The 22507-nt window shown below is 40.0% G+C and overlaps 1 protein-coding gene across 3 annotated transcripts; it reads left to right on the top strand.

Moving 5' to 3' along the window:
• The first annotated feature begins 258 nt into the window (after positions 1 to 258).
• BRCA1 (BRCA1 DNA repair associated) lies at positions 259 to 20131 on the top strand. Of its 3 annotated transcripts, none has more exons than XM_058857873.1 (22): positions 259 to 537; positions 949 to 1048; positions 1509 to 1562; positions 1909 to 1989; positions 2521 to 2609; positions 3501 to 3646; positions 4473 to 4575; positions 5494 to 5539; positions 5993 to 6135; positions 6592 to 9933; positions 10570 to 10655; positions 12193 to 12371; positions 12552 to 12718; positions 13207 to 13529; positions 14172 to 14259; positions 14631 to 14708; positions 15187 to 15227; positions 15863 to 15946; positions 16330 to 16384; positions 17576 to 17649; positions 18040 to 18100; positions 19117 to 20131. In XM_058857873.1, exons 2-22 carry the CDS (start codon positions 969 to 971, stop codon positions 19218 to 19220), a joined length of 5424 nt encoding a protein of 1807 aa, XP_058713856.1. In that variant the 5' UTR covers positions 259 to 537; positions 949 to 968; the 3' UTR covers positions 19221 to 20131. The 3 variants fall into 3 exon arrangements, with proteins under 3 accessions (XP_058713856.1, XP_058713857.1, XP_058713855.1); XM_058857874.1 differs by lacking the exon at positions 259 to 537 and adding an exon at positions 750 to 775; XM_058857872.1 differs by lacking the exon at positions 259 to 537 and having other exon boundaries at positions 960 to 1048; positions 4476 to 4575.
• The last annotated feature ends 2376 nt before the right edge of the window (positions 20132 to 22507 follow it).

Here is a 22507-nt window from a genome sequence, read left to right as displayed (position 1 = left end):
GGCGACAGCCAATCAGCGGCCAAGCACGGGCGATGAGGCCGGGCCGGCCCCGCCCCCCCGAGGCGGAAGGAGCCCGTCAGAGGGCGCTGCGGGGGCTCGCGCCGGCCCCGCGGCCCCTGATTGGCTGCGCGCGGCGGGGCGGGAAGGGCGCGAACGGCGGCGCGCGGAGCGGGCTGAGGGGTGACGGGCCCGGCTGTGTCCCGGTGCTGACCGCACCGGCACCGGCACCCGCACCGACACCGGCACCGGCACCCGCACCCGCACCCGCAGAGACCGCACCGGCACCCTCACAGACCGCACCGCCACCCTCACAGACCGCACCGCCACCCTCACAGACCGCGCCGGCACTGCCCTGGCCCTCACCGCATCTTCGCTGCCTGCACCGGCGCTGCCCCCTCTCCCTTCTCCCGTGCCTGCGGACAGGCCTCGCTGCAGGGCCGGACCCGAGCTGCCGCTCCGGGAAGCTCTGGCGGTTCCTCTTTGTTGTCAGGATTTACGGCGTTTGCTGTGGGCTCTCCCCGGTGCTGGCCCGTGTGGGTACGCTCAGGCTCCCCTGCACAAGCCCACCTGCCTGTCTGCCGCCAGCTTTGCGTGCTTTGCCACCTTGCCCCTCGCTCTTGCTGTTCTGTGCTCTGCGCCCTTGCTGAGCTTCACCTGAATAAACCCTTTCTGTGCGCTCTCGACAAGACACTCGATTAGTTTTATCTGTAAGCGTTCAGAATAAGAACCCTCCGTACTGTAAAGTATTGCTTTAAGTAATAAACTTAGCTTTAAAGTAAGTATTTTATAAGTGTAGCATTAAAATAACTTTTTTAAGCAATAACAGCAAGGTATTTGATGCCATTGTGGAGCTAGAGGAGGCCCATGTGGGAGAGAGCATAGTCATGGGAGGCAGCAGAACTTTTTGCAGCAACAAAGCTGATAATACTTTCTTTTTTTTTTCTGTAGAGTATTTTTGGATGTGAAGGATGGACTTGTCAGTGATTACTATTGGACAAGTACAAAATGTGCTTTCAGCTATGCAGAAGATCTTGGAGTGCCCAATATGGTATGTGAGGGAATAATAACAGTATAATTAATTTTTTGGAGGTGTATTTTTTTTTTCTCTCATTTCTTTGAAAATACTTTGACTGTTCTATGGCTTTCCAGAAAGCAAAGAGATTTGTGTTTAGGATTAAAAATACTGAAGTTTTGTAAGGCTCAAATGAGAAAGAAAAAAAGGCTCAAATGCAAGAAAAAAACTCGTATTTTGCTCTTATATTCTAGTAAATTTTGCTTTTCTATTAAAACCTGAATGTGTCAGTCCTCTATTCAGTGAGGGGAAAAAAAAATCTGATTGGATTATTGTTTGTAAAGCCATGTGGGTTTTGTCTCTTGTCTCTGAAAGGTAAATGAGGTCTGTAGTTCTTTAGTGCAACCAAGTGCTGAAATAGTAAAGGTCCTGGTTGAAATCTGTCTCCCCAATGTCTGTAACCTCTGTGCTCTTGTTTCTGTTTCCCTCTTTGTAGCTTGGATGTGGTACAAGAGCCTGTTTCAACAAAATGCGATCACATATTCTGCAGGTAGGTTTGAAAACTTGCAAGTGCAATGCAGTTATTTATTTCCATATATAATGATTTGGGGGTTATCATTTTTAATTCCATATATCCTGGGTTTAATTGTCATATATGCTTCTTCAGTGCTAATCATGTATGTTTACTGTTTTGATAACTTCACATGTAGCTGCTTGAGGGGAAAAAGTCAATTCTGTAGGAGAACTGCAGCTTACAAATGTGTCTTTGGGGATCAGTTAACTCACTGTAACACCAGAACAAGAATGCCTGCTTGATTCACTAAGTGGTGAATGTGCATACTCAGGGAAAATAATATCCTTTTCTTGTTACCATCACAAGTGTTCTTTCTTTCTAGGTTCTGCATATTCAAACATATCAGCAAAAAGAAGAAAGGTGTGGTAGAGTGTCCTCTGTGTAAGACTGAAGTTAGCAAGAGGTGAGGAATGCATCTTTGTGAGGGGGCTGGAGGGTGAGGTGTTTGAACTCTGAGGAAAAACTAACATTTTAATAATTTTAATTAGGCTTAAAATATATTAGCATAAAACTGAAATATAGAAGAAAAGGTGTTTTTTAAATAAGCTGTTTATTTCTAAAGGAGTAAATGTAGTATCTTACCTCAATGTGAGCTTTTTCCAAGTGATCACAGGTGAACACACCCCTCTTAACAAATGTCTCTGCTATACTGGTGTTTAATCCTTGCAATCCTGACTCCTCTCCTAAACCTATATGAGAAAACCATAAGTTCACTTTCGTGATAGTTTCAATTCCCATGGTAATGGTTGTTTGGGGGAATTGTGTTGTTATTCCTTGGCAACATTTTCATATTGTCTCATCTTCCACTTTGGAGTTTTACTCCTTTTTTGCTTCAGCCAAAATTGTAGAAGTATTTATACTTATAAATATATTTATTTATACAGTTAACCTGTTCATTTGTCTTAAAATAACTGAATTATTAATGTTATTTCAGAAGTCTGAAAGAAAATTCCAGATTTAAGCAACTAATTGAAGGATTGTTGGAAACTATCCGTGCTTTTGAGCTTGACACTGGAGTGAAATGTAAGTATTGTAAATGTATGCCCCCACTTTTTTTTTTAAATAAGGTTTTGACATATCATGAATATTTTTAAGGTATCCCATTTATTGTGCAATAATAATTATGGGAAGAATTATCAAAAGGCTTTTTTCTTGGATGTAGAAGCGTAAGTTCCATTAAGTTTCCAAGATTTTCTTAGAAAAACCTCTTGAAGAGTTTTACTGTTTGTGTTTGATGACTCTAGCCAATCTTATGTTCAGTTCCTGAAACATGGATGAATATGTATCAAATCATGTTTAATCTGTAACTGTGAGGAAAAGTCCTGCTTTTGATTATGCTCAGCCTTGCAATTTCAGCTTGTCAGTCTCAGAGCCTGAATTAGCAGGTGCTGTAGCTTTGTTTGTGAACTCATCCCACTCAGATGGATCCTCAGGGAATCCAAATTTCCCCTTCCTAGAATCAGTGCTTTGTTTAGGGTCTTATTAGGGTATTGGAAAGTCAGACATGTCCCTGTTTATATTTTGGTAAACCAGACATTGTGGCTGGGGGCAGATGGTGGTGTTTTGTATATTCTGCTATAAAAAATGGACTTTGTTTTTTAATTCTTTTTCACCTGCTCAGACATTCTAAAGTAATTAGAATTAGATTCTCCTCTTGCTAGATTATCTATATAACCAAATTTGATTGAGAAAATTAGTAGGCAGGATCAAGATTTTACTTACTATTTGAAGTGTGGTTAGAAAGAATTATCAGACTAGCAATTCAACAAGATTTCTTTCCTGGTTAAACATTTTAGCTGTATATGCATTAAGTGCACAGAGTATACACAAGTCTATTTTATTAGTATATAATACTTGAGTCATATTCAGTGTTAAATAATCTTTTTTTTTTTTTAACCTAATAATATCTTTTAGTTTTAAAGAGTCATTACTTTCATAAAACATCCACGGAAGTCACTGCTGCTGAGTCCTTGAGTAAAGAAAGTTCTGTCATCCAAAGTAAAGGCTTCAGAAACAGGAGAAAAAGTGCTAAAGGAAATGGACAAGAAAACTTAACCTTGGTAACTGTTTTTTCCCATTTTATTTCCGTGGATTGTTTAAAAATGTATTTGGAATGTGTATACATGCATATACATAAAAGAACGAAGTAGAAGATTTTGGGTTGATCTCAGGTTGTTTGACCTGAGTGATGGACAAGGGCATCTATATATTTTTGTCTTCAATGAGACAGAAAGATATATATGTATAAAAATAAACATATCTATATACATATATATACACAAATATGTGTAGCTACATATATTTATACATACATATATACGTATATACGTGTGTATATATGAAATTTTGTCTTCTTGAGAAAGACGTTTGCATAAAATTACCTGAACTTGTATATAATGCTGCCATAATACAGTCAGTTACTGAAACTAGGCTTGAAAACTTGTCCAACCTGCTTGTTTCATGAGGCTGTCTTACTATTTGTAGAGTTTTTACCTTTTTAGGGGTAAGATCATGACTATCTAACATCCTATATCTTAGGATTCATAAGGCATTACCCAGCTTGGGGTAATTTTTGTGTGTGTGACTTTCCATGGCCTGCTGTTTCTGTTTTCATCTGCTTAATGCTGAATAGAATGTTTAGCAATACAGAATGTAAGATCACACTGTTAATGATTTGATCTGTTAAATGCATGATACGTTGTTTCCATTGACACACTTCATTACTGATGTCAATATGATAAATTACTTGCATTGTACTGTGCATAGAAGCTACCAGTACATATGAACTAAGTAATTATGTCAGCCCTCTGTTAAAGTTTAAATAGCTATGATTTTTTTTAACACCCCACTGTTGTAAATAACTATTCCTTTCTATTTTCCTGTCAGCAGGAAGCTAGTGTGAATATTCAGCTTACAGATGCCAAAATGTGTCGCTCAAGAAACAAACCCCAGAAATCTGATTCTCAGAAGGGTATTTACGTAGAGTTGGGTAAGATCTCTTTTAAATCCACACTAATTGATCCTATGTACAATGCTTGCAAAGTAATGAAAGGTGATTATGTTCAAAGTCTTTATAAGCCCTAATTTCTCCTTAACACCCAAAATGACAACAGAAGGACAAATTATGGACAATTCCAAATTGGTAAATCAGAAGGGTTTCTTACATAATTTATTATATCATGGCAAACAGTGCTGCTGTAATGAATCCTTAAGCCTTGGTGTACGAGATCCAGAGAAGATTTTTACACATGTGCAAAAAATTATGGCTGTTACAGCTAAAGGTAGCCACTGTTTTCTGAAGAATACTAAGCCTTGTCACCAGTGCTTGAAATAAGAATGAAATCTTAACAAAATTAATATATTTTGCTATCTATCCTAGCTTTTCAGAATTTTATTTTATCTGGTGTTGGCTGCTATGAGAAAGAAGACGGATGCCATGCATAGCTTATTTTTTATGCTGTTCCTTCAAGGAAGGAATTGCTGCTTTTAATGGGTAGAGTTTGTTACCTCACTATTTTCCTTATAGCATCTGCCAGGATCAAAGGATCTCTGAGAGACATTTGAATATATTTCTCTTGACTTTCAGCTCAAAATTCTAAATACTAGCTGTTTCGTGTATAAATTTAGAAATTAGAAAGTAACTTTTAGCTAATTAATCTTATTACCAGTCTGTTACCAGTAACTGTATTTAAACACAGTTTTATGCTGGAACCATGTAGATAGTTATACATAGAAATCATTATTATTGGGTAAAATACTTCACAATTGAACTTGGTTTCATCTGCTAAAAGTTGAAAGCATGTAGCTCTAGAAAGGAGTAGGCATGTATGTAATGATAACCACTGAATTTGGCAAGTCACCTTTCTCTGAGTGATTCCAACCAGAGTAACAGATTTTTTGTTTTCAGGCTCTGAATCATCTGAAGAGTTTTTCAAACAGGCAAGCAAAACCGGGTAAGTAAAGGTGATTAAGGAATTCATATTTTCTAAAGACAATAGTTCCATATTCTCATTTCTTGTGTTCCAGTTTCTTAGCATAGGACTGATATAATTCTTAAGCTGACAAATGGTTTTCAACTTGGAGGGCATGAGGATAGAATGGGTAGCTGAATTCCAACAGTTTAAATGCTTTAAAACTGTTTTATAAGTGTTTTATACAGAGATCTTTCATAGAAAGGTAGGCACTGTGCTTTAGAAAGTAAATACTGAATTCAGGATTGCAAGAGAGAATCTTTTAGATTCTTTTAGCTCACTGAAGAAATCTGGTTGTGGTGAGAGTCAGTGTCAGTAATGTAGCTTGACTTCTACAGAAACTATTTCAGAGAGCAAAAAGGGAAAAAAAAATAAGTATCATCTTCTGTCTATTATGGTTTTATCTTAATGAGAGCAGATTTTCTTTCCTTACAGGTTTGAAGACAAAGTAGAGGTTCAGATTTCTTCTCAAGTAAGGCTGGAAGAACTTGAGAGTGCTGAGAAGGGGAATGAAAATTCTTACAATGCACAGCCTGACAAACTGTGTGCCAAGGAAATAACGCTACCAAATGTCATAGGTGTGTTGTTATTCTGGTGATAAAGGTGACTAAGCCTGAAAGAGACCACAAGTTAACATTTTTATTTCACATGACTGTGTGTATATATATATATATATATATATATATATATACAGTTGCAATCTTGTGTAATGTAGTTCTGTTGATGCCTACAGCTAATACTAGACTACTCCTGTAGCCTAGATACTTGAAATGTGGATATGTTCTATGTACAGGAACAGAAAGAAAAAAAAGTATCTTGATCTTGAACTTAAACTATTCTACATGAGCCAGATTACACATGAAAAAGCGCTGATCTTTTTGCCTTGCTTTAGAGGGAGATTTGTGCAGTGCAATATTCTGGTTAGGGAAGAAATAAGAGCAGTTCTTTTAAAACAAAGTAGCCATTAAGCTTGTTATTGTGCTTGTGTGTGTAAAATAGAGGTTAATAATTTATTATACCTGTAAATCTAACAGGTGAAAGTGATTTCTCAAAGGAATGCTTGAGCAAGAAAAGCACTCAGAGCATTGCTGAATGTGCCAAACCTGACCAAGTGAATGTGACTGAATGCCAGAGTTCTGCTTTAAATATCCTTGCTGTAGACCTGCTCCCAGAGCAGTGTGACAGAACAGGTGATGCCAGTCCCACAGTGGATGGGGACACATCATTCAGAAAGAACACAGAAGAAATGGATAAACAGGAAACCCAGTACAACAGTGAAAGCCAAGAGTTTGATTCAGAAGACAGCTCAGAGAGCAGGCTGGATAAAAGCAAGGAAATGGATGCTGATGTACAAAGTATGGAAGCTGTAGAGGCATGTGAACCTGAGAATGACTCTTCCCAGGACAATGAACTTCCTCTGGAGAAGCTGCCTCAGCCAGAGACACTTCACTCTGCCACCCTGAATAAAATCTCCAAGAAGAGACTGAAGCAGAGCATTCAGAAAGTCAATGAATGGTTTTCAAAAAGTAATGAAATTTTGTCTTCCAGTTCTTCCCTGGATGAATCTGCTGCGTCAGCTGATGTTTCAGGTGAAGGAGAACAGTGTTTATCAGATAAAGGGTCTTGTATTTCAGAAAAAACTGACCCTTTGGCAGATTCCATGGAAATTCCAGCAGTGGAAGGAAAAAAGAGGTGGTCAAAACAAACAGTAGAAGAGATTGAAGGCAAAATATTTGGAAAAACATACAACAGAAGGAGGAAATCAAATGCCCCTTCTACCTTGAGAGACATTTTGCCTGCTAGGAGAAAGGAAAATGTGGCTGCTGAAAAGTGCCTGAATGATTTCAGCAAAGACAGACTCAAACAAAAGAGGAAGACTGCCTGTGTCCTGCAACCTGAGGATTTCATAAAGAAAAAAAAAAATACAGAAGAAGCAGACAGGGGCCCTCAAAGTGTTAACTGGGGCCTTGGAGATGCTGAAAAGAACAGATGTGATGAAAGTGTTTCTGTTAATGAAAGTCACCTCTCTCAGAACAGAGCAAATAAGACACTAACAGAACTTGAGGAGGGAGGGGAACCCACATGCAAGAAAGCTACTGAGAAGGTCACTACCAAGCACTGTGATGGGGAACCAGAAATGGATAACTGTGATCAGAAAAGCACCAAAAAAAGAAGTTCTGCAGCAAAAAGATGCAAGCATTCTAGTAGAAATATGTGTGCTCTGCAGTTAGTAGTGGATAGAAGCTCTGTTTTCCGTGATCCAGCTGAGCCACAGATCGATAGCTATCCGAGCAGTGGGGAGCCCAGGAAAGCTGATTCTGAGCAAAATCCAGTCAGACGCAGCAGAAGGCTTCAGTTACTTTCTGAAGAAATGACAAAAGAAACAAGGAAGGGAGTAAAGGAAGCAAGAAAGAAAAACAGTGATTGTGGAAGGTCTGTCTCTGGAGACCAAAGGAGTGTGGCAACTCACTCTGCTGAGTGCAAAGACCTGTGTGAGCCTCAAGATGAGTTGAGTTTCAGGCCAGTCACTAATTTGGAGGGAGGTGATCTGGAAGCAAGTGAAATGCAGGTTAGTCTAAAGAATTTATCTGACACTGCAGACACTGGGAGAAGTCTGTTCAATCCTTCATGTCAGCCTTCAAACTGTGGCTCTACTGTGCCTGATACGTGTTCTCAAGACAGTGAAATACTAGGTAGCCCTCTCCTCCTACAACTTCCTTCAGTGTCTGCTGGGAAAACTAATTCTCACCAGACTGAAGAGGTGACTGAATCATCTACTGCTTTTTCCCAGGAGTGTGAGCGTGATTCACAAAATGTTCCGGGGGACTTGAAAACTGAAAAGTTGCCAATGGCTAAAAATGTGTTGGAATTGACTAAGGAAGCTGAAGACAGTGACTTGGACACACAATATCTGCGAAATATATTTAGGCATTCAAAGCGCTCCTCCTTCAGCCTTTTTCAGACTCCCAGGCAGGCACATGCAGTGAAGGATCCTCCTCCTGAAACCTCCAATCTATCATGTGCTGCTCAGGTAGAAAATAAAGATGGCAAACAGTTACAATTGGAAAGCTTACAAGAGGAGAAAGCAGCTGCTCAAAACTTGAGCAGGGTTTCTGAGAAAGAGAAGACCTGTGAGTCTGCCCATGCTGATCCTGTGCCTTGCTTTGCTGTCAGCACAAGAGAACACGGGGATGGCATTTCACAGGCTGCAGAGGAAGGGACTCTGACACCAGCAGGAGTAGGGACTGCTCAGACTGAGCACAAAAATGGATTGCTACAAGAAGAGCAGGGCAATGAAAAGCCAGTGTCAAATGAGATAGGAATAGAAAGTAAGTTGAGACAGAATCCCATCAAAAATAATGGAAGTCAAAGTGATCAGAGTAACACAGATGATGATTCCAGACAAAATGATTTAAACACAGGCCAGGAAATCAGCTTCAGTTCAGAAAGCATTCAGGCAGGAAAGACTGAAGTTGTTGATTGCAAAGGACCAGTTCTACATTTTCAATCCCCATCAATAATTTGTCCTGCAACTTCTCAGCAAAGCCCTGCTGAAATCAGCTGTGAAGTCAGTAGAACAAAAAGTAGCAAAGTAGTAGTTCCTGTAAAGGGGAATGAAGAACAAGCAGCCCATACTGTTAGCACAGCAATGCCCAAGTGTTCAGCTGCAGAGGAGGAACCTCTTGGAGAGAATCGTGACCTCACAGATTTGTCTGAAACCCCCAATGGCTTGCTGTGCTCTGATACTGATATTGAGGAGAACAGCAGCTTATGTGAACCTGATAGGAAAGAACAATCTGCAGTGTTTGTAAAAAGTGACAATGCCCTGGGAAAAGAACTGCTCAAGAGAAATGCAAGTTCCAGGCCAAGATCTGGAGGTATTCAAAAGTCTCGAAGACGAGTGCAGAAACTGCCATCTTCAGATGAAGAGTCCTGTGAGGATGAAGACTTACCATGCTTTCAGACATTAATCTTCAGCAAATCAGCAAGCACACCTTTGCAGACTGATAAACAAATGTCATCTGTGGCAGAGCCTTCAGTGGCAGAGTGTCCAGTGAGTCCCAGTGTGTTGCCTCACAGCGTGAGTAACAACGACAATATTGTGCAGCAAGTGCCTGAAGCTGCCCTAAGTAATGTGTGTGTTTCACCAAGCCAGGACTCAGAATGCTCTGTCAGCTTATTTTCTTCCCAGTCCAACGTGTCTGAAGAAGCACTTAATGGAGCACAAGAACTGAAGAAACATTTACCAGAAGCTCATGTGTCCAAACAAATGAGCAGTGTAAACGACAGTAAAGAAACTTCTCAGAACTGTAGCGAAGGGCTGAAGACAACCAAAGATGAATGTCAAGAATATCCAGACATTGGAGCAAATCTAGGTACAAACCAAGATTTTTCTCTCTACAGTTGTGTTTATTATGTCCTTACACCGAGGTTTTTGGTGTTTGCATGGAAAATGTGCTCTGTATTTAAGGGGTGCTTACTCTTCTAGAAGAAGGTATGAACCTTAAACAATCAAACAAAAAACCCTCAGTGGTTTATTTCCTGAAAATTCTGTTCTTCCAGTGTTCTTTGTTCAGAGCACAAATGAACAGACTGGGCACTAGAGACTGATAGATAGGAATTTGTGTTTGAATTGAAGGAAATGCTGGTTCTCTTACTGCAATGTGATATTTGCATTGTCAGCAAAATTTCAGCCTATCCAGGCTTTTTCCCCAGATGAAATGTTTGTTGAAATTGGCTGTAGAATTTTGTAGTGAATATTTTGCTGGTTTTATGGCCTTTGTAAATATTTAGGACTCTCTCATCCCTGTTGAAACACTGAATTCTGTTTACTTTGTCATGTGTGGTCCTTCTAACTTTAACATTTTAAAAACTTTTCACTTTTGTGTTCTCGTTATTAGTTCTCTGAAACCTCTATGTGCTAAGAGCTGATGGATGATGTTGGTTTGTTGTTGTTTGGTGTGGTTTTTTCTTTAACCCAGTTTAAGGAGTTTTTTTTCATCTTCTTCAAGGTGAAGCATCTGGATATGACAGTGAAATAAGTGTTGTAGAAGATTCCTGTGGGCCATTCTCTCAGGGGGAAATCCTCACTACACAGGTGGGTGAGTTTATGCACTGAATGCCAGAAGCAGTTTGCATTCCAGGAGATAAGCGAGCTGTGAAGTCAATACAGTGGAAAACTTCTTTCATCATAATTCTTTGTCACTAAATTACTTCCAAAAGCATAATTAATGAAGAACTGTAGAGCTGCTTCTGTGCCATTATTTGTCCAACTTTTCCTTTCCTTTTACTCTGCAATGGCCAGTTTGTTATGTGCTATAGGTTACAGGGCTTAATTGTGGGAGATGCTAATTAATGCATCTCTACACTTGGCCAATGCTGGAAATTTCAGCTTCCTATATTTAAAAGTTTTAGTTGTAGGAATTTATAAGGATTTGGTGATAAGGATTAGATTTGTTACAATATGATATTTAGAAGCACGGAGACTTGTCTTCTCTGTGTAAAGATTAAATCAAATAATTCTGTATTAGAATATTATAGATACAAGTCCCAACAGGCAGTGCCTAATGAAAGGTGTGTCTAGCAGTGTATTTTTTATCTGCTGTTAAAATCCTGCTGTTCAGTGGCCTGAATTTCTGTATTGGGTGATATGGGCTGGGGGTTTAGTTCAGGGTTAGGGACTTGGATTTTTTTGTGTTGCTTTGGGGTTTTTCTTGGTCCTGTGTAACCTTAAGGTGTCTTATGCCAGCTGTCTCTTCAGCATTATCAGCCCTATGGGCTTTATGTATGTCAAAGAAAAGTTAATTTATTTTTTGTGGGTGCTTCTTCTATTCACAGCATCAGTGTAAAATGTAGTCAGCTGGCAGGACATTGCTTCCTCCTGTAGCTTCATGGATGGAGATCCTGGGATGTGCCCAGGATGAATGGGTTAATTGCAGCATGGATGAGGGATTTTGGGTTGTGGTGGTGTTGTTTTCTGTTTGTTTGGGGTTTTTATGGTTTTTATGGGTTCAGTAACAGAGAGGCTCCACATGGTGCCAGTGCTGGAGCTACAAATGGAATATTCAGTTCTGTGGAAATTGCTTCATCATGTGAAGTGAAGGGTTTTGGTTTTTAAAAAGGTCCTTTGAAACCCTGAGCTATTCTTATGAGGACCTGCTTATGGCATGTTTTTGATCATGTAATGTAATTTTTGAGGGGGAACATAAGGAGGAATATTATGAAATGTTTTAGTCCTTTAAATGATCTTTGGGGCTTTTTGTAATGGTGGAAAATGAAGACTCAATTTAATACTTAATAATGAACATCATAGATTGAGCTGCTAATGGAGTTCAGACAAAATTACTTTCAAATAAATTGGTGCAGGAGTTGTGTTGTTTTCTGATTGATTAAAATCTGAGACATCTAAACTGAAATAACCTGACTGGCAAAATGAGTGTGTGGTTGTTTAGGTGTTCTTGCTTCTGATGTGGGATGTGTGCACTATTTGTTGCAGTAAAAGCACCATAGTCACCTTTTGAACACGTGGCAAAGACTTAATTCAAAACTATTTTGCTATTTCTAATTTTCAAATGTTTGTTAGAGAAATTAATCCTGAGTTTGCTTATGCTGGCATTCCTGTGCCTCTTTTGCAGCAGAAGAATGCTATGCAAAAGAGCCTGAGAAAACTTCAGCAGGAAATGGCTGTGCTTGAAGCAGCGCTGAAGCAGAATGGAAGTCAGACCTGTGAAGTTTTACCTGTCCATAGGGAGCTGCCACATTCCAGTACTGAGGGGGAGCTTGAAATGGATCAAGTGAGAGAAGGAAAAAACAGGTCAATGGTTTTGTTTGGAGTTTTGGGGGGTTTTATGTTTATTTCTAAGTTTTTATTAAAAAAAAAATTAAATTAAGTATCTCTGAGCTTCTGGGAAATTACAGTAGTTACACTGTTACTACATTTTTCTGATACTTATAAGAGTGAAAAGTGTATTAAAATCAATTTCCCTCTCTCAAGGTCTCCAGAATTGGTTCTCCCATCTTCTAAATCCTCTTCAACAAAGAGATCAGATCTGGAGAAAGGCCCTGAGTGTGACAGTGTTCTAAAGAAGGAAACTCCCTCTGAAAAGACAAAACCTGTGCAGGAAGCAGTGCAAGAACACAGGCAGTGTCAGCTTGAGGAAGGTAACATTCAAGAGAAACCCAGTGCATTTTGATTCCTGGTGGTTTTCTCCTTTCCATGTTTTTACATATCAGCATGATACAACTTTTTCCTGTAAATCAAGGATTTTCATTTGTATGTTCCTGGTCATTTTCAGAAGGTGTTACTGCTTTGTTTGGTAGCCCAGCTGCATGACTGCCCAGCAAATGGGGTGTGGCAGCATTTTGACAGTAAATAGGGGTTTTTCTATCTAAATCTTCTAAATTTAATTTAATATCTTCTAAATTCAAACACTTTGACAAATTTGCTGCTAAAAGTTTCACAGGTGTTCTACTGCCTTGCCTATAGCTCAGGAAAAAGTAAGGATAGGGGCAAAGATGAAGTAATAAACACATAAGGAGACGAAGTAACTGCAGAATTTAAACCTAAAAGAGAGAGCAACAACCTTGTACCATGAATACAAGAATAAGAGACGCAGTTTTCTCAAGGAGTAATTTCTCTTTTCCTTCAGAAAATTCGAAGGAGAAGAAATCTGGGACCAGGCAACACAGTGCATCTGTCTCATCACTTTCTGGAAATGTGACCCAGTGTCCAGATAACTCTTCCTGCTCTGTAAGGCTTTTTACCCCTCAAGCTGCAAAAGCCACAGATGAGCCTGTTGTAGCTCAGAACACTGATAAAAGCTGTGGCCCAGGACACAAATTAAAGAGAAGTGAATGCTTTCCTGTACCTGTTCTGCACAATGCAACTGGGGAAAAAAATGATACAAGTCCAGTTGTGACCAAGAGGAAAGAAATGTCAATTGTGGCATCAGGTCTGAATCACAGTGAGCATGTAAGTAAATTCCAGAATTTTGAGATCACTAGTTAATAATTCCTGATTACCACTCTAGTCCTCAATCTCTAAGTACAATAAAGCTAATCTGGTAGGAATTGCAGGTGAGTAATGCAGCAATTGGAGTCAAACTTTATCACTCCAAAACAGTGAGAATGCTGCCAGTAATGGCACTGCTAAGTTTAATGAATTTTGCACTTTTTAAACAATCCCTAATGTCTGGGAGAAAAACAGAAGATAACAAAGCCAGAGGACTTGTAGAAAGTCTTGGGGCTGGGGAGGGGCTGTTTGGGGGTGTTTGGTTCAGTGTTCTCAGATGATGCTGCTTTACCCAAATTCTGACCCATAGTGAGCATTTCTGTAAGCAGTAATCCTGAGTTGCTAATAAACCTGTTTCTGCACTCAGTTTCCAGAAGGATTTGGCTTTTGGGTTATAAAACACACACCAAGAGCTCTGCATTATTTTAGTCTGTTGAATGGTGCCAAAACTGACAAGGAAATGTACATTCTGTGTTCCAACACATAAAACTGTTACTTTAAAATAACTATTTATTATTATTACATTATGCTTCTTCAAACTGTTGGAGCTGTTGAGAGGTTTAAAATTGTTGCTGACTGTTAATTTTCTTTCCTACTTTTCAGCTGGTGGTCCAGAAGTTTGTGAAAAAAACTCAGAGCACCTTATCTAATCACATTACTGAAGGAACAACCCATGTCATAATGAAAACAGGTTTGTTGGTAGCTAGGGGACCAAACCCTCTATTGACAGATAATCTAGAATTTTACCTTTAGTCTAACCAACAAGCAGACAGGTCAGCAATAAATTTAACAGGTTTGATTGTTTCCTCTATTGTAAGTTTATTGTTTAAGCTTGTGAGTTTTTCTCATTCTGTTTCAAAGAATCAGTGTGAGGGCAGTTTTCCCTTGTGTAATTCAAAGTTAATATTAGTTGATATTTGTTTCTGGAACCTTTGTATAGCTTTGATATTTTGCTGCTGCACTTAGCAAAAAATGTTTGCTTTTACATACAGAAATACCCTGACCTGTGGTTTTTTTGCTGATGGCAAAACTAAAGAGATCTTACTGTTGTTTGCTCTGCAGATGAGGAGCTGGTGTGTGAACGGACTCTGAAGTATTTCCTGGGCATTGCAGGAGGAAAATGGGTAGTTAGTTATCAGTGTATGTATAACTGGTTTTGGACATAAATGCTCTCTGTCCTTCTACCATGAATGCAGTCTGCACTTGTTACAGTAAAGAAGAAGGATCTCTTCATGTCTTGCCTTCTGATGTTTTGCAGTGTTTCTTCTAAATACTTTAAAATAAATTAAGAAACACAAACAAGGAGCAATATCAAGCTCATTACTCTTGTGAATTACTCTTACTTTATCTGCTTTCAGATAGCTACACTGGATTGCTCCCCACCATGGCAAAAGCCTTTTGTACCTCTTAATTTAAATCTTGGTGATGCATGGCATCAGTCTGTGAAAAAATTAGTATTATTTATAAATGGTAAAAAAATTCTTTAAGTACTTTCAGTGTTATACTGTATTCCTTTAGTACAAATACATTCAATTTAATATAGCAATGAAGTCAGAATGCTGGTAGTGGAAGAACCATTTTCCTGGATAAAATTACTTGTTCTGATCTTTTTATTTAGGGATAATTCAGTCTTTTAAAGAAGGAAGAATACTGGATGAGGTAGGTCTTTTATCTTGAGTGAAATGTCCAATGGTTAAGTAATGCTGTTACATGATGGACTTAGGAGTTTATTTGCATTGTATAGACAGATATTGCCTGAACATTTAACATGGAATTTTAGCTCTGAAACCTGGAGTTCTAGTTTTACCAAATGCTAGGACCAAAAGCCACACTTGAGCCTTATGCATTCATTGGTGTTGAAGACACAATGAATCCCTATTATTTTTAACAGGTTATAGATGTATTTTTATAAGTGTTCCTACTGATATTAATAGATTATAGCATAGAGCAAAAGATCTGTTCTTTGTTGAAAGAAGTGATGTTATGTACAGATAATTTCTGTCAAATAAGACTTTACTGATAAGACAATTATAGTCTTGGTGTGTGCTGCTTCTTTTGTTTAGTTTGCTACACTACTATACAGTTGGAGTATAATTTGTTTCTTTAAAAATTGCTGCAGGGATTTCATTACTCCAGCATTTCTCTTGCAAAGCCTTTTTAATTCATATTCTGAACACACTCATAGATTTTCAGCTCTGAAATCTGACATCTCTTCCTGTTTTGAGGCAGAACTCTCTGACAGGAAAGTGTTCTCAGTCTCTAACTTCTGATTCCTTGCTTTTGTTATGTTCCAGGAGAACTTTGAAGTCAGAGGAGATGTAATCAATGGGCGAAACCATCAAGGTCCTAAGAGGGCCAGACAGGCCCTGACTGAAAAGGTACAAACACATCAGGGATGCAAACTCTGACTGTTTCAGATGTGTGGCTGTTCTGTCTGAGTATCTGGAACTTCTTCCAATTTCTCTGCTGTTCTGTACACACAGATTTGTACAAATTAAGCATTTTTATACATGAAAGGTGAGCTCTGTCAGCAGCAGAGCAGATATTCTGAAGGGGCTCACTAAGCTTGGAGTGAATGCTATCTCTTTAATATTCTTCTGGTTTGTAGGTTTGGATATGTTCTTTGGACAAAGAGCTTTGGATATGCTTTGTGAAATAGCCATGGCTTGATAACAAACCCTGGAAGTGCAGTGAAAACAGCATATAAAGCATTGTCCTTTAAAAACTCTGCATGAGCTCTAACATGTTCCTTGCTTTTCAGATCTTTAAAGGCTTTGAGATCTGTTGCTGTGGACCTTTCACTGGTATGACTACAGGTGTGTCATTTCAGTGGAGTTGGATGAATGGTTAACATAAAAATACCTGGAGGGGCACTGTGCATTCACCAGAATTTTACATTGATTTCTTCTTGGGTGATTTTTTACCTCTTTTCCTCTGGAACTTTTAAAATACCTACATGGGGTAAAGTGTAGCTAAGTAATTTTATCCAGTTCTAGCTCCAAAGGGAGTGGAAATGGTGTTTTCTTCTGTTTGGATGTCCTCAGACAACCCCCTGCCAATTTTGCTTTATTTAAAACCAGGCCTTTTATCTAGTTTATCTCTGATTCTGTAGCACTGAAGGAAAAGCATCAATGTCATGCTGTCTGGCAGTTGTTAGTGATGCTTTTGATCATTCATATTTGAGCATTTTTTCTTCTATCTTAGTAAGCAGAAGAAGTATCCTAAGTATCCTTTTTCTAGCAGTTGACACAACCTTATTGTAGCCTTCTGTCAATAGGAGCGAGTGTTAAAAGTGAAACACAACAAAGCTAGAAGTTAATATAAAAAGAAAAAGCTGTTCAGGATAGCTTCATTTTTTACTTTTAAAATTTAATAAAGTATGCTACAAATTTTTGAAACTTTAATTATAATTTTTTTACTTAAAATATTTGTACCTGACTTGCCATTTTTGTGGCTTATTCAGCAGATACTCTCTGATTTGTCTAATATAACTTTTTTTTTCCACTGGGTGAAATATATTTATGTTTCTTGACATTTACAGTAATTGCTGCAAAAGATGCAGTGCTTTCACCTGCTGCAGTGATCCTCACTTGTGGCTCTTATACTTCAGAGACTTAATCTTCTTCACTACCAATTCAACAAATTGGTGCAAATTAAGTACTTTGGCTACTTTTGTTAATAGAAATAATCACAGTTCTGATTTCTCGTTTTTAATTTTCATTTCACATCTTGCATCCTTATGATAAGAGGAAATAAATTTAAGTTCTGGGCATGTGCTCCAGTGCTTTTTCAAGGTTTTGTTTAGTGCAGACCTGTCTAGGGGGTGAGGGAGGAGGGAGTTGATGTTCCCTAGCAGGTTTGACAGTGAAAGGACTCTTTCTACTGAGGCTCACATCTCTTTCAAATGCTGGTGGTTTGTGAATTGGAATAATCACACAAGGTCTTAGGCAATAGTGTCAGCTTGGATGTGACATTAACCACTGACTGATTTCATCTGATTCCTTCAGAGCATCTGGAGTGGATGGTGGAGCTGTGTGGTGCCTCTGTGGTGAAGCAGCCTGACCTGTTCACACACACAGCAGTAAGTGCTGAGGAGTTTTTACCCTCCCAGTTCCCAGAGCTGCCTGCACAGCCTGGCAGTGCCCCTTGGTTCTAGGCCTGGCCAGCCTTCACTGGAAGATGAGGCTCCCTTGTGGAGAAATTATTGGTGTTGGCCAGATCATTCATTTGTCTTGAAATCAGCTCTGAGCCTCCCTTTCCAGCTCCAAAAGCCTTTTAGTGACTGACTGTAGTCACAGCATTTCTGGAGAGAAATCACAGAAGAATCTTAGGAATTTTCTCCCTCTACTACTTAAATTCCTCTGAAGTGAAACTCTGAAGCAGAATTAGCCCAGTTATTGCTCTCTGTAGATAAATATGAGAATTATGTAAGAACAGACAACAATAACATTTTTTTATCTTAAAATCCTAGAATTCTACTGCTGTTGTGGTTGTGCAGCCAGATGCTTGGAAGGAAGACGTGGATTATAGAGGTAAAGCAACACTGTCCTGAGCTGCTCTCTGGTACAAATCAAGTGTCTTTATTACATCTGTCCTTTTAATAGCTAAATATCAGAGGGCTGTAGAGAAATCAAAACCCTACTGCATCTGGAGATGGAATATCTTGTAAAAAAAATCTTGAAGGACAAAGTATACTGTCTCTAGGAACCAGCAATAGTCTTAAAAGCTACTCTGACAGACAAAAGCTATTGCCTCAGTTGTCCTCTGTGTTTCCTCTGTGAAACTTTTCTAGTTGAATAGTTCTTAAAAGGTAGGGAAGGGTGTCCTTGGAGGACCAGTAAGATCTCCAAGAAAGCCTCAAATGGAACAAGATTCTCTTAGTCTGAAAAGGTCATGTTAAAAAGCCTTAACAGATGTAGTTTTGCATTTTTTTCTTTTAAGCAAAATGCTTGGGGGAAACGAAGAGACTTTGAAAATGCAAGTGTTCCAGCCTGCCTCAGAGAGAGTGGGGTTCTGGAAGGAATGGGAGTAGTCAGGCTACAGTGAAGTCCAACAAAACAGTGCAGCAGGATGATGATGTAAAAAACCCAGCTGTTTCCATGGCACTGGAAAAATGAGAAAATAGAAAGATCCTGGATTGAGGAAGAACAGTCTGAAAACACTTCAGTAATTTTCTGTCGCAGTGAGGCTCGTTGCTTGTCACATACTCAGTGTGTCTGGGCAGACAGGAAGCAAAGCTCTGTCACTGAGATCCTAAATTAAAAGACAACAACTGCATCCTTTGTTTTTAGTGTTTATGTTGTGCTGTTCACTGCTTCCTGCTTGGCCAGTGGCCAAAGAGCTCTTCCCTTGGGAGCAGCAGCAGTACCTGCCCTGCTGAAGGGAATGGTAGTGCCACATCTCTGCTTTAAGGCAGTCTGGTTTTTATCAAGGCTTTTAAAATATTGCAGATAAAGCAAACAGCTTTTTCTAAAAGACATCAGTGGACTCACCTTGTTTGGACTCCTTGATAACAGCTGCATCATTTATTTGTGTCTTTGTCTTGCAGAAATCCACCAGCAGAGCAACGTTGCTGTGGTAACTCGGGAATGGGTCCTGGACAGCGTGGCTTGCTACGAGTGCCAGGAGTTCAGTGCTTACCTCCTGTCCTAAGGGTGAACAGCAGCTCTTATCAATAATAAAATTACTTCAACAACATTACTATCTGAAGGTGGAATTACTGTTCTTTAAAGCTTTACATTAACTTAAAGATCTATGAGATTATAAATGTTAAACTAATTTTAAAAGTTAGAAAATGTAGTATATGACCTCAGAGAAATGGTGATATATTATTTGCCACTGCAGCCAGTTTCTGTTTAGACACTTGGGGACATTTTGGAGACAGTCATTTAAAAGAGGAATATTTGGCTCAGGGTTTGAATTAAAACATACTTTAAATACATTAAAACTCCTGCACTCTGGAGTAACCTCCATATTTTCATTTTGCTTAAATACAGACCCTGAATACTGTTTTGTGATTATTAGTGCATCAGCCTTGGCCATTAATTGATTATGGTTGTGTTGAAAACCTTACAAATAGCTTTCCTGTTGTGCATCAAAGTGCCAGCTCACCTTATCCAGAAACCCTGGCCACAGGTCTGGTCCCCAGAAAGGCAATGATTGAGTCCAAACAGGAGACAAAGCTGAAAACCAGGAACTGTCAGGCTGATTTCTGACAAGTGTATGTGGCACTGTGAAAGGATAACAAATAGAAGCATTTTAGTATCCTGGTGACCCATGATAAGCCCAATAAGAATCTGCTTATAATAGTCTCTGCTTATAAAATGAGGCTGCAAAGAAATAGGTTTTTTATGAAAGAAAATATCTTGCTTGTTTCTGTTGCCAAGCAATTCAATTTCATACCTAATTTTGTACTTTGAGAACAGAGCTGCTTGTTTAAAAAGAGAAAAAAAAAATGTAGCTAAGTTCAGAAAATTGTTTTGTGGTAAGATGCTGCTGTCTTGGAAAGTTAGAGAAAGTATGTTTATAAATATTTGAATACACAAAAGAAATAAAATTATTTTGGCAAGTATTTACCTAATTGTTTAGCTTTTATGTGAACCAGTCCCTCGGTCTCTGCTTTGAGGCATATGTGAAAAAATACCTTAGTAGAAGGAGGTGGAGACTTAGGAGAGAAAGTAAAAAATGTAAATGGGAGTTTCAGAGACGAAATCAGAATTGCAATTGCTATCAACCTGAGAAGTGAATGTTATCAACTTCCTTGGAGCTGCCAAGTGCAGGTAGGCTGATCAAGCATTGCTGCTGGCACTGGGAGAGCTGGAAGCATTTGCCACACGCTGCTATTTCCTTCTGTGTGACAATATTCCAGAACTAGCAGGCTGCTCAGCACAGCCTCACTTGCAGCCTGATGCTCCTCTTATCTCCACAGCCCATGCTGGCAGTGGGTATTTTGTAATCTACATTTCAAAGGACAGCTGGAGGCAACAACTAAATACTGCCTGGTAGATGCAGGGAAAAGGCCAAGCAAAGCTGCTTTGCTGTGGCCATTGTGAAATTGTCCCCCAGATACTGATGCAAAGATTCTTTCTATCAGGTCAGGTCCCAGCTCCAGCTGGATAATTGTCCACAGGGATGACACCCATGGTGCTGCTCTTCCTCCTTGGGGGTGACCAGCTCTGTGGAAGCTCTGATTCTGTAAAGTGTTATCTGTGAACTTTTGTAGTGATCTCCATCTCATGTAAGGTTTGAGTGAAGTGGAATGACTCCCAAACATCTGAAGCCCAGATCTGCTTCCAGAGGAGCAGGCAGTGCAAGGGGAGCTGATGGGGCTCTCCTGCAATCCATCTGCACTTCTCCACTCAGATTTCCAGCTTTGCTAATAAAGCCACAGCACCTGGAGTTTCAGAGCGTTCTTTGGGTCATTCTGTATGTCAGGCTTGAGTTCCATTCCTTCTCTGCTCACGTGCCAGAGCAGATTTGTGACACTTTGCAGGGTAGGAAAGCTGAGGTGGAAGCAGTTTCCAGGTGTGGCTGTGCTGCACACACAGCTTGGGCTGCTGTTCCTGTTCCCTGCAGGGAGGGAACCCAGGAAAGGTCGGTGCCTGCTGTGCTTGCCTGAGGCTTTGCCATCAAATAAGTACCAGGTCTGTCTTTAAAACTGCTCTGGGTTTGCAGCTCAGCTTTTCTCCATGCATCAGGGAAGCTGCAGAAGCCTGAGTTGTGTGTTTGATGCAGCAGCTGGGCCCAGCTGCAGGAGGAATGTGATGGACACGGGCTCTGCCTTTGCTGGCACCTGCTCAGGCTGAGCCCAGGTTCCCAAAGCTACACCAGGGACACTGAACCTTCCTTCACCTTCACTTCACTTAATAATTAAGTTATTAATTGCTTAACTAGGTTTAAAGCAAAGGAGAGGGATTTGCTACTTTGGGGCAACAAAGTGATAGGAAAGATGAGTGCTAATGTCTTTTCAAACAATTCCACGGGTGAGAGGTGAGTGTTAACATCTTTGGGAGGGTGTTGGTGTCTCTACCCCCTCCAGCAGGTTTGTTACAGTCCAGGCAGTCTCACTTCTGACCCAGGCAAGGCTCTGCACAAGCCTGAGTTTCTGAACTTTGGAGTAAATCCAAGTTCAAGGGGGAATGGGTTGAAGGCATTTTTGGGAAGGTTGCACCTCCCAGCACCTCAGCAATGGGCAAAGGGAGAGTTTGGGATTGAAGGAGGCCTGGTGGCCTCTCTCTAATGAAGCTGCAGGACTTTGCTGCCTCCTCTATGGACACTGGCTTTTCACAGCCTGATTTTTCCACACAAAAGCACATCCAGAGCCAGTGCCAGCAGACCTGCACAGGGCAAAGCTGCCTTTGTGTAGGAACCACTGGCATTGCTGCTTCTCCTTCCCCCGAGGTGCTGCTGCTGACAATCCCTAGCACCTGATCCTCACCAGAACATTTTCCCCTGCTGCCCAGCTGGGCCATGCCCTTTTCTCTTGTCCTTCACCAAAGCCTTCAGCTCTGCAGAGTAACAGCCACAGCTGTAGTACCAGGCAGGCTCTTCAGGAATATTTATCCTGGATCTTGTCTGGTGCAGCACGAGAGTTCTGGAACAGCCCAAAGCTTTTGAGATGTTCTGGGGCTTTGTTTCTGCCTTTTCACCAGGACAAATGAGTTGAAGTATTGCTGTGGGAACAGATTCTGTTCACAAGCTGTGGGGACAGGGAGGCAGAAGTTGTCCACAATTTTTTTCTAAGGTGTGTTAATTAGGCATAACTTTATCTTGCATTCTTATGAGCTGTGATGATGTGGAGGGCAGCAGCCTGTTTCCAGTTCAGACTGTCCTTTACATTTTGCTGCTGAGCACTGACAGAGTTCATTTGGGTTCCAGTTATGTTGTTTGGATAAATTTGTGATTGATTTTACCTCATAACTATTGTGAAGGCTGCAGAC

The sequence above is a fragment of the Poecile atricapillus genome, chromosome 27, assembly GCF_030490865.1.
Source record: "Poecile atricapillus isolate bPoeAtr1 chromosome 27, bPoeAtr1.hap1, whole genome shotgun sequence".
In the NCBI taxonomy this organism is placed as follows: domain Eukaryota; kingdom Metazoa; phylum Chordata; class Aves; order Passeriformes; family Paridae; genus Poecile; species Poecile atricapillus.
Note: the sequence above shows the minus strand (reverse complement) of the source record. Positions and strands in the feature narration are given on the sequence as shown.

Bases quoted from the DNA above. Each gene is read 5' to 3' on its own strand.
- BRCA1 (XM_058857873.1), top strand. From the start codon at position 969: ATGGACTTGTCAGTGATTACTATTGGACAAGTACAAAATGTGCTTTCA. The intron at 14,260-14,630 runs GTTTGTTGGTAG...TTTGCTCTGCAG, and splicing joins CCATGTCATAATGAAAACAG to ATGAGGAGCTGGTGTGTGAA. The intron at 15,228-15,862 runs GTAGGTCTTTTA...GTTATGTTCCAG, and splicing joins AAGGAAGAATACTGGATGAG to GAGAACTTTGAAGTCAGAGG.